We start from the raw sequence: 19,588 nt of genomic DNA on the forward strand, positions 1-19,588 counted from the left end.
TTTAACATTTGCCGAAACCTTACAAGTCAAATTTCTTTCCTGTTATTTTTAGGAAGGAAAATGATTCTTTCCCCTTCAGATTGGAGAAAATCATGGATTGGGTGAAATATCTTATTTATTTATTTTTTTATAATTTAATTTTTCTTTGGTTTGTTTGTTTTTAAGTGAAAATAAGTAAAAAAGGTGCAAGAAAAAAAAGGTGATAAAAATCACCAAAAACTTCATCCATTACAATTTATACATCTTTATTATTAATAAAAGAGTAAATTATTTTTATGATCGACTCTCCTAAACTACAAAAATACACGTTTGTGTATATATATATAATTAATAATTGATTCTCAACATGGTCAGATCTATCAATGAGGTGTCTTGGGCTCAGAAGAGCTCACTATCAATTTTTTGGTACAAAAACAAATTTAATAATAGCTCAATTCAAAAAAAATTATAATTTAGGATTATCGTCCTTATAAAATCTTTTATAGCTCGTGTTCTCGATTTTAACAGAAAAGCTAAATCGTAGGCAGGTCTTTAGTCTTTGTATAAGTCAAGTATTAAACTCGTAATCTATTACTTATCCGTCACTTAACTTATGTTTTAGAGATAAAAAAAAAAAATTACAACTTTTATGATATGCACTTTTTAATTCCTGCCCATAATCCATTTATAAGTAAAAAATTATAAGTTTAACATCAAACCCACACAAATCTTATCATTAGTTTCAAACAAGTTCAAATAATAATTTTTAAAAATTAAATTTTATCATTAATTACATAAGAATTTTATTATATTTAATTTTTTAAATTTGAGCTTTTCCTAACATAGATTCCTAGATCCAGATCTGCTCTGATTCTCGATAAACATTACATCCATGTAAATTTGCTACCTCTCCCCAAAAACAATTTATAGAAAGTAGAAGATAGAAATAAATTGTTGATCACTTTGCCACTTAATAATAGAGAATGAAGGAAGGATAGAGAATGGAAGATGAATTGAATTGAATGATTGATACTTATCCCAAAAGATGAATCGCTCACCCCAGGCGCCTTCACACCCGGCCCGACAGAATATGAGGGGATGAATGATTGATACTTATCCCACTTATGAATAGAGAATGAAGAAATGATGGAAGGACAGAAAGAGAGAGAAATGGAGGTAAAGGCCAGTGAGATTTAGCTTGAATCCCAATAGCCCAAAGATGAACCCTAAGTTATCCCCAAGGATGTTGGGTTCAATCGCTACAAATGAACCCAACATTGCCGAAAAATGGGTGAAAAGGGAGGGAAGAGATGATGATGAGCTAGTGGAAACAAAGTCACCGTTGTTGTCACTCATGCTATAAGGAGGCGTTTGGTACGAGAGAAGTTTTTAAATTTCTGAAATTCATGATTGTTGGGAATGCTCTTGAAAATCTTTAATTCTTAGGATTTATGAAATTCTATATTTGGTTAGATTTAAATATTCTCAGGAATGTTAAGTATTCTTGTCTAAGAATCTTACATTCCTGTGTTTGGTTTAAATATAACATTCTTGAAAATTCATATTCTTTTTCCAAAATTACCCTTATTTAATTTTTTATATAAAAATGATAAATTTTCTCTACTATATAAAATATTGGGACCCACAATATCTTAAGAAAGTCAAAAAAATATCTTTTTTTTTTATACATTATGTATATATATGCATGTGTATATATATATAATATATATGTTTGTATGAATATCTATTTTAATATATATAATATTTTATAATAAATAATATAAATATATTATAATATATAATATATTTAATAAAAATATATTATATATATACATATATATATAATATGTTTGTATAGGGTTATAAAAGAGTAAGGAGTGGTTTAGTCTTTTTATTTGTTAAAAATATTTTAAGTCCATGAGAAACTTGGATTCCCAACCCCATGAAAATTTTTTTGTGGAAAAGTTACTTAAAAATCATTTCCCAGAATCATATTTTTCAAGATTCTTTTTATAAAAAAATTGTACCAAATATAAGAATACAGATTCCTAACCTAACATTCTCAAGAATCTTAAAATTTCTCCTATGCCGAACGCCTCTTGGGTTTGTATTCACGTGGATTTTTATTATTTAAAACTGATTACAGATAGACACATGATTTTATAGTGTCTTTTCCTTATTATTAGTTAAAATTACTAAGTTACCTTATCAAATCAATCTTAACAGATTCTTAAAATAGTAATAACGAAGTAAAAGAGCAAGACATCCAAGAATTGATGGGCTCGACTGTTTATGCCACCACCGTTGGATAATATATGTAGAAGATGAGTCTTTTTCTCTCTCATGTTGACACCTCACCTCTCTATCACTAGGGTTATATATATATATATATATATATATTGGGTAAAAATCAAATTATTAAGTTTGGAAGACAAGAAGAGAGTGATAAAAAGAATTCCATTAACAAAGGAAGCCATGGAGTTGCATATCCTAGAATTTCCAAAATTAGACAAAACAAGGAAGGTGACTGAATGGGGTTGGGTATTGGAACAATTTACATTGCCATAGTAACATTGTCAATTCTGCCCAAGTTACAAGAGGTAGAGATTACAGCTACATGTTTATAAAGAAGAAGAAGAAGTTACAATCTCAATGAATCTTCAACAACTCTCTTTCAACTGAGCTCATGGGCTGTTAGCTGGGATGATGTTTCCCTCTTTGTACATGATGTATCAGCAGAAGATGACAACTAAACTCTACACTATCCATATATATAAATATATGTATATAATCACCAGACCAGACCATACTAAACTTCATCTCAACGCTTCAAAAACTTGCCATGCTCTGTTACTGTATAACAATAGCGATCAACCCAAGGGCGCCCATGGCACTAATCTCGAAATCACCTTACTCGAATGGAATCTGCTTCAAGAACTTTCTACTCACCAAGTGATAGTTTGGGCCTTGTCTACTTCCTTCTCTCAACTCCCGCAAGCCGATTTGCTACAGAACTACTTGGTACGGGGAATGAATGAATGCCCCTCCATCACAAGATCAGCATGCACCATTTGCTTCTTAGCTAAAAGAGTCCATAGTCTCATTGCCAACAAAAGCTCCACAAGCAATCAACATTGGAACTCATGGAGATGCCGATGCGCTGGCCATTGTGTCATATACTGTCCGGAAACGAAGACCAGAGCCAACATGCCCAGATGTGGGGCATGCCCAACACAGTACGTTTGGACCCAGAGCCTGAAGCGGCCAGTAGCAAATTACGTTAGCTAGAAACAGTCGGAAATCCATTATGGGTTGACAACAAAGAGCAATTTGATTAGATTCAGGAGGTCTGACAATAAATTCTTTACTTACTACCCAGTAAAACAGCATTTTAAATGAGCTATCTGATCAGAGGGTTTAAGACATTTAAGCTCCTCATAGTCAGTGAAACACCATTTTTTTTTTTTCAGGGGAAGAGTGGAAGCAGAGGTTGGCAGTGAGTCTTTACCGAAATCAAATTTTCGTAAGTGCCAAGATCATATGGATGTGAGTACACATCCCCTCCTTTTTCTGCTAGCCACATGGCTCTCACTCCTTCATGGTACTGAAAAGCATAGAAAACTATTACAATCACAAAAACAGGTTTGGTGACAAAATATACGAAGAACGAAATATACATCAAACATCTACTTCTGAAAAATGGGGGAAAAGGCCAAGATCCATGAACCTCAATCGTAGTCTTATTTCGCAGAATCAGGGAGATATGCCAAACCAAAAGAACACTTAGAGCCACGCTCAAAGGGACAAGCAACAGCGCGGAAACAACCTGGGCATCAGACCTTGTAAGGGAACTGACATAACTGACAGATTGTGACAAAAATAACAAAGAATTTTTTTTTTCTTTTCTCCTCTTTTTCTTTTTCTTGGCGAAGTTAAGTACATACAGATTTTGGGTACACTTACATATATAATTCTGAATGAGCCTTCGGTCTCCTCCTCATCTTTTTCTGAATCACTCATTAGACTGCCCACAAGCAAAATCTGGAAAATAGTACACAAATAGGATGATATTTTCATTTTCTTGAGCCTTCTCCATTAAATAACATCAAGTAGCAAAAACCATCAGAAAGCAAGAGGTTTGATACCCATTACAAATAAAAGAACTAAAATGCTCCATGGATTTCAGAATAGACAAAGATAATAGGAGTGAGAGTTCAAACTTACCAGGGAGTAAATGCATGCAATTACAGCATACATAACAAAAATGAAGAAGACCTTATAGTTTGCATGGCCCACGCAGTTATTCATCCATATGCAATGGTGATCCTTACATTCATGAGGCAGCAAATTAACATATAAATGAAGATACTGACAAAAAGGCATCAATGATAACAAAAATGATGCATACCATTCGCAATACACATCGTTGACATACACGGCAATGATGTGCACGGGGAGGCTTGTAATGAGAACACTTTTGGCAGTATCTTAAGTCCCCACCCTGCAAAAGTACTCAATATAGATGTCAGTCTATCACGGTCAAGTTTCAAACTTCTTATAAATAATTCAGCTAGTTGCCTTTCTATCTATTTTTATTAATTCATGTAACTAAGGATTATATGTATTATAGGCAGTCAAGTTAAAAATAATTTCAAGATGACCTACAAGGGCTCCACTATTCTCCAAGAACTTACAAGAGTCCATTAACAGCCCGATTACCCAAGGTCAGAAACCCAGAAGCTCTGGATATGCCTGAAGTCAACTTCAGGTGATATCTTATATCTACACTAAGATCACTAAAAAGAAGGGGAGGATAATAGATATAAGATAGGACTCAGTCTTTTACTTTATCTAATATTTTCACATAAAGTAAAAACATCCTTTTATTTTATTTTGAGTAAAATACAATCGACACCCTTGAGGTTAAGCTAAATTAAATAACATCCTTCATTTTTCAGAAATTACAGCAAGCAGCTCATTATTAACTTGCTGTTAAAAAAGATTCAATGGACAAATTTACCCCTGCTTTTGCTTGTCTATCTTTTGATGGGCAACCCCAATGGTGAGTTGATTGCTAGAAGCATAATCTTGTCATCAGGTGGATACATAAATGACAAAGACGGGGTTAATTTCATCATATATACTAGTCATGTCGGGCAGTACAACAAAAGCAGGCAATGTTTAGGTCAGAAACTTCAAGGAGGAAACCTTGCACTGGAGTGCAGTATGCATTGGAAAGGATTATTCGTGCACTTGATCATAAGTAGGAAGGGTGCCAACGCCACAGGATTTATTTGTATGATGAGTTATACAAAGTTGACAGTTTTATGGTTTAATGTAAGTCCGATTTTGGGGTATACAAGTACAGGTTTATGAAAATGGATAATCAACACCAAAAGGGGAATTGCTAGTCTAAGGTTTGCTGCGAGCTTGGATAATCAAAATCAACCACAAAGGGGAAGTGCTACTCTTAGGTTTCCTGCAAGCCTTAGGACTATTGCACAATCATTGATCAAATTAGCAAGTTATGTTAATTTGGATACTGTGAAGAGGGAAAAAGTCTTTCCAGTTCATTTGAATGAGGCCATATAAAATGATTAATGACCATATTGGTACTAACTATATTTGCTCCTCCTACCTATAATGGAGAAAAGGAAGGATGTTATTACTTGGTACAAGAATGATTGCATTTGTATTTTGAAAAATGGAAGCACTGAATCCATAAATTATTAATTTATCGATAGGATTGTTGTTGTAATGAATCCATAAAATTAAAATTTAAATCATGATAACTAATATTCAAATCTTACACCTAGTGTCAAATCCACCATTTAATCCATCTTTTAGAAACCAACACAGAGGCAATCTAGGCTGGCTCCCTAATGAGAAAAAAAGAAACCTCCAGTGTGCTCACAAATAAAAGCCCCCAGTTCAATCAATTATAATGTCTAATTCCCCAATTGATTTCCCATAACACTTCAAACCTATTCTTGAACCTCTTCCGGTTGGCACGTCTACAAAAGGTAGGGCAAGAACATTGGCTCCTACACACACACACACACACATTTATATACTATTGGCTTGCCTCTCCTGGGAATACTATCTTGATCATAAAGAAACAAAACTCCTATTTTTTAAAACACGGAGTTAATTATCATCACACCAACTAGTGCAATTATATCCTTCCTTTTCTCCATAATAGGGAGGAGGAAATATAACTATAACAATATATTTTTAAAACATGGGCTCCAAATCATTATTTTGGTACCAAAATAAAAAAATAAAAAATATTTCTATATCCTCATAAATATTTAGATTAACATAATTAGTTAGTCTAACAAATGATTTTGTATGGTCTTAATAGTGTGATTGGAAGAGGGGTTGGAATGTAAATGGTCAAAATTGAAATGGGAGGAAGGGGGTTTTGCTCATTTGTAAGAGATAAAAGCATGGGCAGGAGGTCCATGGGGTGGGGGACCATGCCCCCCACCCTCCACAACCCTGTTTTTCAAATTTTTTGCATGTATAGTATATATTTTCACATAGCATTCAGAACTGATATATAGGGTTGTAAGGGCTGCTCCGCCAAATATTTGATACTAAGAAAAGAGCAGGTGTAATAACTTTGTAAAACTAAAAATGTACATACATTTTCTGCTTTGTGTTTTGGTTGAGCCTGTGTTAATGCATTATATTTTGGTTGATCTTGGACAAAAGTAACGAAATTGAAATGAAATGGATGGAAACACTTTCTGTCCATTTTCCTCCATGTTCTAATTTGTTCTCTCTCCCATATTTGGAGAGAATTGATGGAATGAAAATGAATAAAAAATAACTTTATTTGTGTGTTGACAACATCAATCTTAATAATTTTATGAAAGCTTAAATTTTCTCTTCTACTTAACAAAACTATATATTTGCATTAAGTGGGTAATAGTTGTCATCTATTATTTAATGTTTTTTCATTACATCCATTTCCATTGATCTTTCCCAAATAAGGAAATGTGCCTTACATTCTACTTCAATCTTTTTGGTTCCATTCCATTACTCTCTCTACCAAGAAAAGGCCCCCAAGGCTTGCGACAAACCTTGGAGTTGCACTACTCTTTTGTGGTCGACTACCATTCTCATAAGCCTATACTTGTATCCTCCAAAATCAGACTTACCCGTGTCAAACCATGAAGTGACAACTTTGTATAACCCATCACATAAATAAATCCAGCAATGACAGTGCCCTTCTTTTGATTAAACCCATGAATAACACTGATCTCAATAGCATGATACATACTATGTTCTAGTTCAAGGTTTCTCGTTTAAGTTTTTTTTTTTTAATCAGAAATGCATGCCTTTCCTGTCCTGCATACCATGACCTGCATATTCAATGCCATTGCTGCCATTTTCATCATCTTCATATCCACCTAGTGAAAAGGCTGCTTACAGTGATTGGCTCAATGCTATTACAATGGCTAAGACTCCCTTGTGATATCATCAGCAACAATGGCTTTTGATCATCAAAATTGACTGATAACTGAGAGTGTATCAGCTATTGTGTTGATCAACTATGGAAAAGATCTGTAGGATGCTACTTGTCGAGATTTTTGTGATGGTGTCCATTTCGTTTATGCAAGTAGCATCAACAAAAAAGGATGCTTCCAAGTTCCCAACTCACACTATCTTATGAAATTGAGTGCATTGCAAATTTGAGTCAACAGATGAATAACTGGATAATTCCTTAAATCCCATATCATACAGGAATATGTTTTTCATTAAAAAAAAAAATAAACACAACAAATCTAGGTAGGAATGAGAAACCAATTACAAATAAGAATAGAAAAACCTGAAGAGGTTATTACCTATAAATAAACTTCTCAAAATAGATTTTTGTATATTTCATCTATGGAGCATGGGCACAGGCACGGTGACACAGGGCATGGAAGCACGACATTTTTCCAAAAAAGTAGGACACAACACGGTTGAGAGACATTAATTAATAAAATACATTTTTATATTTTTAATTACATAACAGGGTACCAAAACTATATTCCAAAGTCATAAATATGCATTTAAAATTCATAAGCCAAAATTCCAAATGAATAACTCTAATCTAATTAGCAATCAACTCACGGTCCAATTGTCTTTCTCCTTAATAATCCAATTGATCTTTAAAGAGCTAAAGAATAGAAGCATGAAGGGTATGAAACTGAGCAATCATGCAATCAAAATGTGGGAAAACCAAAGAATCATGCAATTGTTAGGTCAGAAAGCTGAAAAGCCAAAAGAAAACCCTTATGTTTTAGTCTTCAAAGTGTCTGCATAGGGGACACATGTGTCCCCTCTTGTATCCTTCTAAAAAATTTTAAGAAAGTGTTGGCATGTCCAACATGTATCTAAGGCATGTTGGATTGTCCAACATGCTGGCAACACCGCTACAGCAACCCCTATAGAGTGTCCATGCTTCATAGTATTTCAATATGATAGCCAAACATAACTAAAAGACAATTTAACCAGGTTATTGGGATGGTATGAGTTGAGAGAGGGTTTTCTGTTTTACCATTCAAAAGTTGTATCTATGGTAATTACTAAATTAACCCTTCGTCACGAGTGTAGGTCTATTCAAAGACTACACTACATTAAATATTCACATGTTCTTTTCTCTTTTATGTGTGTGCAATTTCTCTTTAATTATTATGTGTCTCCCTAAATATCCACAGATGGTATAGAGATTCCGAATTTCTTTGTTCAACAAACAAAATGAAATAAAACAGAACAAAACGTGTACCAGATTGCCACATAGTTCCCCCCCCCCCCCCCCCCCCCCCCCCCAAAAAAAAAAAAACCAGAGAGAGAGAGAAGTTGTACAGGCTTCATAAAATATTAATCAATATCATACTATCATATATCCATAATTAGCAAAACACAATGGATTATAACTAAGGCCTTCTGAATCAAGTTGAGTACCTTAATATTCACCCAAAAGCGCTTCACCTTGAAATCATAATTCATAACTATCCACCAGTTTGGAAATCTATTTAGACATATTCACGTAGATAATTAGCCATAAATTAGTGAAAATTAAATAGTGAATAAATTAATATTCACGTGTGTATATATATATATATATATATATATTTAAGGAACCTTACAAGCCAACAGAACTGAAGTCGTTCACACCAAGATCACCCAGCAAGCCCGAGAGATCATTTTTTCAATCAACCAATAATCAGAGATAAGCTCAGATTCAAGCAATTGACAAAGTGAAACCCGAATATTCTGGCCTCTAGTAATCATCATATCGCTATGCAAATAGATCCCACAATCTCACTCATGGCTTTAAGGCCTTGAACTTGATCTAAATCGGGTTTTAATCCTCAAAAATTTGCATCCAAAGAAAATCTATATTCATAATTCATACAAGATTATTCAGAGCCTCAAGTGATCATATTGTTATCCCAAAGATCTAGGGTCAAACAAAATCTACTTCCTGTTGTATATACATGTAAATCTGCATTATATACTTATACATTACAAAAACGAAATTTAACAAATACAAGATCAAGCCAGACAACAATAAACGGAACAAATAGGTAAAAAAAAGTCAATGGCTGCGAGGAAGACATTACCTTACGCTTGATCTCATGGATGGGGCTATCGTGATCCTCGATGTCGGGCATAAATGTGGCCGGCACCCGACCCGGATCCGTGAAGACGGCGATGCCGTAGTTGAAGGCGCACATGATGGCCACGGTGGTAAAGGCGGCGGCGTTCATGATCCCCGGCGAGGTCCCCAGCCCAAACCACTGGTCCACGAACACGAACACCGTCGACGCGTAAATATACCCGATCGCCGTCACCACCACCGTCACGGGGAGAGAGAACCGGAAGCGACGCTTCATTTCTTGATGGGGCAGCGGCGGTTGCGTGAAAGGGTTCGGAGCCACCCGCGGTTGGTGGCCACGGCGGCGTCTCCGGCGGGGGGTTTGGGGTAGGGGTGAAAATGAAAGCGAAAGGGGCGCGGCGGGGTGGTTCTGGAAATAAATAGGAGAATTGGGGGATTGTGGGGACGGTGGGAAGGGGGCTCTCAGCTAATCCAGAAGCCAAAGAGCGGTGTCGTTGGCGCGTCAATTTACCATTGTGGGCTTCCCTTTGCTTTCTTTTTACGAATCTCGGGAGTTTTAAATTCTCTATTTTGTTTGTTTCCCCTCGCGTTGTATATTTTCTTTTTCTTTTTTTTTTTTAAGTCAGGTATTGACTATTAATTTCCCATTCGAAATTAAAATTACTTTTAACAAATTTATCTTTTTTACTATTTTTTAACAAATTAAATTCAAAGTTAAGAAATTGGCTATGAGTTAATTAGTTGTGATCTAATTAAATAAATACCAATAGATTGTGTTGAGGTGAGGCAATGTGAGGTGAGTTAAATGAGTTTGATTGTATAAAAATATTTAATAAGAAATAAAAATATTACCAAGTACTCAATTTTAGAGTTGAAGGTCAAAGTCAACTCGACTATCTCCCACCTCAATGTCAAAACACTCTCATAATACAAAATAAAAATAATAATAAATTTTGTCACACCTACAAAGAATAAAAAAGAAAAAAACGCATATAAGTTCACAAATTATCTTAGATGAAAAAAGAACAAAATTCACTATAATTCATATTATTCAAAAAGAAAAAGTAAAAATTTGAGGATTTTGTGTTATAATGAGGCTCTTAACGCATAACATGGGCAATTAAATATTATTATGGCCAAAATGACACATTATTACCAATAGAGATTAAGAATATTGCAAAACTATTATTTTCTATATTTCAATAGTATGTTGATTATATATAATTGATTTGGATTCTGGACCCAAAAAAGATTCATTCATGAGGAAAAAGAATTACGCATCTAAATTTAGATGACATATTAATATTTTATTAACCTATTAAATATTAAAATTTACTAGATTCTAATAAACTTAGTAACCCTTTAAAACTTTATCTTAATAATAACAATTATTGTACTGATGATTTTATCTGAGTATCTGGGTTTGCCCGTTGATTTTGATTACACATTTGCAATTAACAAGGTATATAATTCATCTAATTGTACTTTTTCATTGGACATTATTATGTTTAACTTTTTAACTAAAAGTAATCAAAAGTGGAGGAGAGTAAAAGTTCGATTTACTTAAACTAATTAAATTGAATTAATTGAACTTGTCAATTCAATTCGATTTTTTCTTGTATCAGCTTAGTTAGATTAATTTTTTTCAAAAAGTTTGATTTTTAATTTTTAATTCGATTTATTGGTTGAAAAAGTCAAATCAACTAAACCGACTAAAATTTAAAATGATATTGTCTTGATGTTTATAAAACGATGTTATTTTCTTTGATTTTGTGTTTTTTCTATCAGTTACTTTGATTTTTTTCAATTTTTTTACATTTTTTGATTTAATAGATTCAGTTCGATTTATATATGATTTGGATTTAATTTTTTTGATTATTAGTTAGTTCAATTTTTCAGATTAATCGATCAATTTGATTCGGTATTGCTCTTTGATTTGGTTTAATCGATTAATAAATTTCAATCGATTTGACTGTTTTCACAGATCTGGCCAAATGTCACATTCATTAGGGCAAAGTTGAATGTGATTTCTTGATACCAAGTTGTCTTTTTCTGGTAAATAAATTTTTTATTAAAATAAATATATAATATATTAATATATAAATATCATTAAAAATGTTAAGAAGTGCCTAAATAACATTTCCCGAGTGTTGGTATAGTTGTTCTACAGTTTGGTGCCAAATATATCATTATATATGCTGATGGAATGTTAGGATCGAAAGTTGAGCTATTGACTAATAATTAACAACAAAAATGGATAGATCATTCACGACAAAATGATGTAATCTGCAGGCCACCACAAGACCATTGATGTTCGGCAAGATAACCATTGATAGATGTCTTAGAAGCCTAAACGACACGCCTAAGAGTACAAGAAAATGGAATCCAAAGCAATCGTCATTCCCTGAACAGTCTACAAAAGAATACCTTATGTTTCTTTAATTCCCTATGATGTTTGGAAAAAGAGAAAACGAAAGAAAATTGAAAGAGAAAAAATGAATGAGAAGAGACGGATCGAGGCGGAGGAAACTTTGGTCAACATTTGGGAAGATCGGACGGTGGAGGTGGCAGCTTCTGATTGCGGAGCTTCCCATCCATCACAACCCATGCCATCTTCAATCCCCAGCTTGTGTGAACTTCCAAGTGGCAGTGCATGAACCATACTCCTGAAGTTTATGCATAAATATATAAATAAAAAAATTTGTTATAATCTATGTATATATGCACACACACTACTATAGTATGGAATTGTATATATCTGGTTGCAAAATTATATTTGAGATTGACAGATATACTAATGATTGACACACGATTACTCTTGTTATTGATTGTATTTTAAGTGACAATTTGAAAATGGCCTACCAGGATTATCTGCACGGAAGCGGATGGCAACCCAACCACCGGAGGGCACGCCGAAGGTGTTCCGCTCAGCTGGGTCGACGAGGTTGAACTTTGCGGGATCTTTCTTGGGATCATAGTTTCCAAAACCCTGGCCAACCACGAAGAAGTTGAATCCATGGAGGTGGAGAGGATGAGACTCGGCGCCAATAATGCTAGTGTCTTGCATCACTAGCTCCACGGTAGCATTGAATGGAAGCACCACCACCTTGGTGCCAGTGCTCAACATGATGTTGCTGGGCGGAGTGCCAGTGTAGTTGAATTTGAATGGAGGGTTGGCCGGAAAATTAGTGGAGTAGACGCCCTTCGATCGATTGAAGAAGTGGGCTTGAAGGAGAGCAATGTTTGGCTGGACAAACGACACGTTGTTGACAGCTGCCGCCACCCTGGTGTTGTTTGGTCCTTGACAGGTCTGGTTCTGAGAGCACTGGATAATCCCTAGCCCCACCGTGAAGAAGAAGTGTCTGTCTACCGTCTTCGGCACGTTTGCCGGGAATTTCGCGGTGGCTAGGCTGCGGACTTTCTTGGAGAAAGTTGCAGCAAAATTTGTGTCATTGAAAATAGGAAGCGCCGGTTTAAGGAGAGGAAGCTTGATGGTCTTTTTAGGGTTTGATGGGGTGGAGGAAGGCTGGTGGTATTCCAAGATTCCGGCGGTGGTGGAGTTGTCAAAGGCGGCGGGGCCAGTGGCGTAGGGTCTGGCAGCCATGAGGAAGGTGGTGTTGGGAAAGTGGTGTTTAGTTTTTAGGAGGATGTTGGTGGTTTGTCCGGGGGTAATGAGGACTGTGCTGGTCTTGAATGGCTTCACGTAGATGGCGTCCACTTCGACGACGGTAATGGTGTGGTTGGCGATGCTGAAGAAGAGCTCGTCGTTGAGTGCAGCGTTGATCAGCCGTAGCAAATATGTCTTCCCTGGCTTCACCTTCAGCTTGAATGTATCTGCAACAATTATATAAATGTGATTGTCAATCGATCTCACTGAGAGTTTATTGATATATCACTCAGGTTTAATGAACTGAGTGTTACAATTTTATGGATTAATTTACCTTTGGCTGAGCAGTTGTACAAGGGTCCAGGAAGGCCATTGATAGTGAACGCATCAGATACATTTGGAGCTCCCCCCATTTGTTGAGCTTGGTTGATCACTGTCTCAGTGTCTGCCTTCCACCATTCACCTGCAAATTTTGAAGCAAATCTCCATTGATGTCAGACTGAGTTGAATTTTCCTAATCAAGAAAAAGTTTTCTTTTTTTTTTGTTTACCAAATATGATGGGGACTTCTTTGTAGGGCTGTGGAAAAGGGTAAGCTGCCCTTCGCTTGGGGAGGATGACCATGGGTCCGTAAAGAGTGGCTCTGAGCCATGAGATGTGGGCATGCCAAAACAAGGTTCCTCTCTGCCCAATGATGGTAAAGTTGTAAACATAACTTTGCCCGGTTTGGATTGGGCACTGTGTTATATATGCAGGCCCATCTGCCCATCCACTCCTCAACTGCCTCACTCCATGCCTACAAAATTGAACCCCAAACCTCATTAAACTTTGCAATGTTGGCTACATAAATTCTAGTTCGGGATTTGAACATACCAGTGAATGGTGATATTGTTCTTCACGTGATTCACGACCTTAACGAGCACCCTATCACCTTCCCTCGCAATAATCCGAGGCCCTGGAAACTGGCCATTCACCGTCACAATGCTCTTCGTTTGGCACAGCCTCGTTACATTTTGCAGCTTGATCTGCAAACGGAAACAATAAACAGAAACAATAACTTACTACATATATCCCAAAAAAATCCAAGAACAAGCGATGAAACCAAAACCGAGTTAAAAATGTTGTAATACATTGAACTTGTAGTGTCTGGTGATGCCTTTAGCATGTTTTGCAAGCACAAGCTGATCGGATAAAACCCACAAAGCGCTGATGAACAGAACGAGCAAAGCCGCCGGAGAGCCTGCAGAACCCATATCTCGGTTGATGAGTTTTGAGGTGAATTATTATGTGGGTAATGTGGGTTTGGTTTTGAGTGATGGAGAGAAGAGTACGTGAAGAGTGTTATATAAAGGGTGGGAAATTGGAGAAGTTGTGGCGTTTGGTTGAGTAGGTGATTATCACCTAAAGACAAGACTCTGCCTGCAGATTGCTCGTCCATCTAACCAGGGTGTTGGCTCAATTTCACTTTAAGTGCTCGCCAAGCCAGGCTATATTAGACTAATTTCCATCTCTGTTTTTCCTCCATCTTTCATGAAAGAACATATATAATAATTTTACATAATGTTCATGTAAAATGTACATATATATATATTTATAGAAGCGGATTCAAGTTGTGAAACGTCTATACAGAAAAACAAAAAAAGACATTGCATATAAATACGATTTTTTTGACGAGTTAAGAATTAAGGCCCGTGCCTTGTAAGAGAATAATTAATAAATGGACATGGTGACTTATATTACAAGTGCAAAATATTTAATTATTATGGGGATAAGAACAGGGGAATGGTTGAGTTGTAGCCTTCAGACTCCTACCGTTAATACTTCGTAATCAAGCCACATCAGGAAGCTAGATGGCTAGCAGTTAACACCACCTTGAATTGCTTGCTGTCGGTTGCTCCTTATAACAGCTTTGATGTTTACTCCTGTCTATGCTGTTAATTCCCTGTCATTCCCGGATGGCTTCCTTTTTCTCTCATAAAACGCGTCTCTGCTTCTGGCCATTCCACACTGTGATGATTTGTGGGTAGGAAACTAAATTATATAAAAAAGGAAAAATTTTAGGGTACCCCACACGTACTAGTATCTCACCATTTCAAAATGTTTTGCATTTTTCTATAATTTATATCGCATCCCTTACTCCCTTTAAGTGGGTGTTTAGCCCACCTCTTTTTCTTTAAGGGGCTTATAAGTTTTTTTTTTGCTTTTAAGCTGTGTAAAGGTTAAATGTTAGGTAATATTTAAGTTAATAACGTATTTGAATAAATGTACTTTAACTAATAATTTATATATATGTATATATACACAAAGTTGTGACTGATAAAGAAAGAAGCGACAAATGATGGAGGAGGCATGAGAGGCAAACGATCATGACGGATATGGAAGAGGCAGACAACGACTATGGACATGGAGGAGGCGACAATGGAGGCTAGAGGCTGCGACCGATAGGGATGGGTTTGGAGGTGACGACTAATGGGGATGAGAATGGGTCTTGAGGCAATGGTCGACGACAACGGAGGATCTGGAGATGGCAATGGCTACAACTGAAGTTGGAGAGAGGTGGTAACATCAACAGTCGAAGTTGGAAAGAGGCGGGGACAAAGAGGCAATGAGATAAAGGAGATGGATAAATTGAAAATTAGGAAGTTGTGTGAGGGCAAATATGTCATTTACATGGTCAACGAAATAAGCTACCAAGAGCTTATTTGGAAAAGCTAGAGAGAGCAATTTATTGAAAACGGTGATAAAATAGCTTATAATCTTGGCAGTGTTTAATCTCTTAAATTTTAACAAATGCGTAACAAAAAAGGTTAGGTAGCTTATAAACTAAAAAAGCAGGTTATAAGTGGTCAAATCAGTAAGCCAAACACCTTCTAAGTAGATCATTGGTCTCACGTTAGTCAATTTAAGAAGTTGGGTAGCCAGAGAAAGTATATAAAAAGGGCACCACCATGGCCGTTCACTCAAGAATTTTTAAGAAGAAATCAAGTTATTTTGGTGAGTTTTTGTCAAATCTCAGTGAAACACAATTAATCGACTAACACTAGAAAGATGGTATTTTAGTGAGGTTTAAGGGAGACATCAAAGTTTGCCAAAAGTTGCAAGCTTCGGAGTCGAGGAAATCTCGACTACATCTATGTAGTTTCAACCCTTTTTATAGCACATTGATGGCAAAGGAAGGAAGATGAAGGAGATAAGAAGAAACAAGTAAAGGGGGAAAGAACTAAAAAAAAAAAAAACTCCAAAGATTCAAGCTATTTTAATGACCCTATAATGAATACAGGAATGAAGGAGACGACCAGTACATAGGCACGTGGCTCGAGCGCATGATTTGGACTACCCATACTAGTAACAAAATAAGACAAAATGTTTAAAAATAAGTGAATGATTTTACCCTAAACACTTAAGGGTTGTTAAATTGTGGAAAATTAGAGTAGTTTTCAAGAAAAGTTTTTCACAGAGATAGAAAATTAGAAATTGTGTTCAGAATGAATTTTTTTTTTTTCTAAATTAAAGAACATAAAACAAATTTCCTATTTTGTAAATTAGTATTAGACTTCAGAAAACATTTTTTCTATTGTTTCCTTTGTAAATTTTGATCTTTTTCCCTACTTGTTTCCAAGGAAAAATACAATTTTGTATAGAAGAGCCCCTACTTCGAATCCTCCAAGTAACATATCTTTCATCGATGTACATCCTTTATCAACCTCTCATCTTCATCACACATCCTTCAACTTCAACCCTTACTTCGAAGGATTGTGAATCATTTAGCTCTTTTCTTCTTGTGGATTCTTCATGGATCGTTAGCCTCTCCTTCACTCATAGATTCTTCACAGATCATCCAACTCTTATTTTCTTATAAATCTTTCATGGATCATTGGCCTTTCTTTTTTTCACAGATCTTTCACGGTTCATTAGCCTTTCTTCTTCTCACGAATCTTTCATGGATTGTTTGGCTCTTTTCTTCTTGCAAATCTTTCATGGATTGTCAACATCTTCTCTTTCTAGAATGCCAGCCTCACATTTTTTCACTGATCCTTCGTGGATTGTCCGATTCTTCTCTTTTTGTAAATCCTTCGCAGATTGTTAGCCTATTATTTTCTTGAATCACCAGCCTCTCCTCTTCCCATGAATCCTTCATAGATCATCTGACAATTGAGAGTTGGTTTTGTATGATTTTTGATAATCGTGAAAATTAGGTCAGAATTTTTTTTTTCAATTTATTTCAACTTAATTTTATTTTGTATTAGTAATTTATTTTGTAAAAAATACCAAATTCATGAAATACTCACATTCAAACCTTATCATAATTTTTTAGAGAGGCCATTGCAAACCAATTATGGGATGACTATAATAATCATCAGGGTGGCAACTAAGTAGTCTTAACATTGTTTGGTTAAGAAATCTCAAATTTTATATTTTAATTATCAAATTTTATAATATTTATGGAATTTTAGAGTAATTATTTACTTAATAAAAATACAATAAATAGTTTTACAAAATGGACAAAAAATAATAATTTATAAGGATAAATCCATATTAGTTTATTTTCAGTTTTTGTTCAACTAGAAAATAACATGATTTTAAACATATTTTCTCTTTTTTGAAGTTTAAAACTAGTCTTATATTTGACAAAAATAAACGCATTTTCTATTTTTTTCTAATTTTTTTGTAGAAATAAAAATATAAAAACAAAGAACATTCTCCTCAATAAACAACCTCTTAATTTCTTTCATATTGCTTAAATATGTGTTAACATGGTCGTGGTGTAAAATTTGCATACACCGCATTGTGATGAAATAATTATTCATGGCATCGTGACGAAATAATTATCCATGCTTGAGTAACCCCTAGCATGCATTTGATTGCAGAGTGACATATAAGACTAGTTATCATTTGATTTGACTCAATTCGGTGTCATTTATCTAGACCTAAGTGTGAAAAGTTGAAAAAAAATAAGATAATTTAACTTTTAGTGCTCATATCATGTATATGAGTACTTGTTACATCTATCATATATGAAAATGTATTTTTGAATTTATTTGATTAAGGGGATTTTATGTCATTTTTTTAGTAAGAGGGGCAATTAGGTCATTTTACTAACTCAAGACAATTTCCTTTTCATGAGGCAATTTTCCGTTGTATGATTTTACCTTCCATATGCTATGACTGTTGATCTCAATTTTTAAATAGATTTGAATTTTCACGTTTTGTGCCTTTTATTTTATTTTTTAAAAAATTGCTGGTATTATTTGTAGTAAAATAGTATAAAAAAATACCTGAAAATAATGACACCCCTTTTTTTTAATATCAAGATAGGGTGTTATACACTGTTATGAAATTTGGATCGGAAACAAATTACAAACAAACCATCAACCACTTAAACGAACATAGAATTTAATATGAAAAACTCAAAAAAAAAAAAAAAATCACAAACAGAAAGTAAAAAATATTATTATGATGATATTGGTACAATAATAGTGATATAGTTGAAACTAATTTTAGGACATTAGATACCTATTTATATACCTAAAATTATCTGTAAATATACATAGAAAATTCTATCTTGATTAGGAAATGATTTAAATAATATTTTTTCAAATAAGATAAATCCCAATCAAAATCAAATTTAACAATATTCTAATCACAATCAAATTCGAAATCCCAATCACAATTAAATTATGAATCTAAATCTTAGTCAAATTTAAATTTTAGGTCACAATTATAACATACACCATACCTTATTCTTTGCTTATATATTGCATCTGTATGACTTCTTTTAATATTTTATAATTTAGATATCTACGATCAAAGATAATTTTTTTGGGTTGTTGAGTTGTGGGGAGGTGTGCCCCCCCGCCCCCCAAAAAAAGAAATCACAAAAACGTTTAAACACATTTTTCAATCATAAATTTTTTTCTTACAAATAGACGAAATCATATGGGATTTAAATGCAATTTAATTAATATTTCTCGAATAGGTCTCATAGATTAATGATATAAGAATTTACAAACATTAATATCTTACAAGTTTGAAGTCAAACACCAATTTTTAGCCCCGCTAATTTTAGATGTCTCATACTATTAGGTCCAAAAGTATAAGTGAGAATTAATGTCGATCCAGACATATATGAATTTCACACATTGTGAAGATTTTATGAACTATATTACCCTACCTTTTCTTATATAACTTTTGAATTGATGTCAATTATTCTCTTCTTAAGAAAATATATTCTTTTACCCAATATTATTAATAACAAGAAGAAGTAGTTAATAACACTAAGGAAAACAACCGGGCTGTATGTGTTGGGCCAAAGGCATCTTGGTTTTGCTTCGGTCATGCAGGCACGAATAATTGTTACAAGCTCATCCAAATTAATAATATGGCAAA

At 34.6% G+C, this 19,588-nt stretch overlaps 2 protein-coding genes across 2 annotated transcripts; both read right to left on the reverse strand.

The window, feature by feature from the left end:
* Window positions 1-2,503: 2,503 nt before the first annotated feature.
* On the reverse strand, window positions 2,504-10,051 carry LOC127789209 (probable protein S-acyltransferase 16). The gene is made up of 7 exons (XM_052318031.1): window positions 9,600-10,051; window positions 4,388-4,480; window positions 4,204-4,305; window positions 3,943-4,020; window positions 3,707-3,805; window positions 3,488-3,583; window positions 2,504-3,234 (listed from the first exon to the last, which is right to left on the reverse strand). The coding sequence occupies exons 1-7, from the start codon at window positions 9,870-9,872 to the stop codon at window positions 3,121-3,123; spliced, it is 855 nt and encodes a 284-aa protein (XP_052173991.1). The 5' UTR covers window positions 9,873-10,051; the 3' UTR covers window positions 2,504-3,120.
* Window positions 10,052-11,887: 1,836 nt separating this feature from the next.
* On the reverse strand, window positions 11,888-14,527 carry LOC127787956 (laccase-17-like). Its single transcript, XM_052316052.1, has 6 exons — window positions 14,332-14,527; window positions 14,075-14,226; window positions 13,753-13,997; window positions 13,537-13,665; window positions 12,458-13,429; window positions 11,888-12,261 (listed from the first exon to the last, which is right to left on the reverse strand). The coding sequence occupies exons 1-6, from the start codon at window positions 14,452-14,454 to the stop codon at window positions 12,131-12,133; spliced, it is 1,752 nt and encodes a 583-aa protein (XP_052172012.1). The 5' UTR covers window positions 14,455-14,527; the 3' UTR covers window positions 11,888-12,130.
* Between the last annotated feature and the right edge of the window lie 5,061 nt (window positions 14,528-19,588).

The sequence above is a fragment of the Diospyros lotus genome, chromosome 13 (genome assembly GCF_014633365.1).
Source record: "Diospyros lotus cultivar Yz01 chromosome 13, ASM1463336v1, whole genome shotgun sequence".
NCBI lineage: Eukaryota > Viridiplantae > Streptophyta > Magnoliopsida > Ericales > Ebenaceae > Diospyros > Diospyros lotus.

Excerpts from the sequence above, each read along its gene's own strand:
- LOC127789209 (XM_052318031.1), bottom strand. The coding sequence starts at position 9,872 with ATGAAGCGTCGCTTCCGGTTCTCTCTCCCCGTGACGGTGGTGGTGACG. Across the intron at positions 4,021-4,203 it reads TTGCATGCATTTACTCCCTG|ATTTTGCTTGTGGGCAGTCT; the intron begins GTAAGTTTGAAC and ends ACTATTTTCCAG. Across the intron at positions 3,235-3,487 it reads CTTACGAAAATTTGATTTCG|GCTCTGGGTCCAAACGTACT; the intron begins GTAAAGACTCAC and ends TGGCCGCTTCAG.
- LOC127787956 (XM_052316052.1), bottom strand. The coding sequence starts at position 14,454 with ATGGGTTCTGCAGGCTCTCCGGCGGCTTTGCTCGTTCTGTTCATCAGC. Across the intron at positions 13,666-13,752 it reads AGAAGTCCCCATCATATTTG|GTGAATGGTGGAAGGCAGAC; the intron begins GTAAACAAAAAA and ends CAAAATTTGCAG. Across the intron at positions 12,262-12,457 it reads CTTCCGTGCAGATAATCCTG|GAGTATGGTTCATGCACTGC; the intron begins GTAGGCCATTTT and ends CATAAACTTCAG.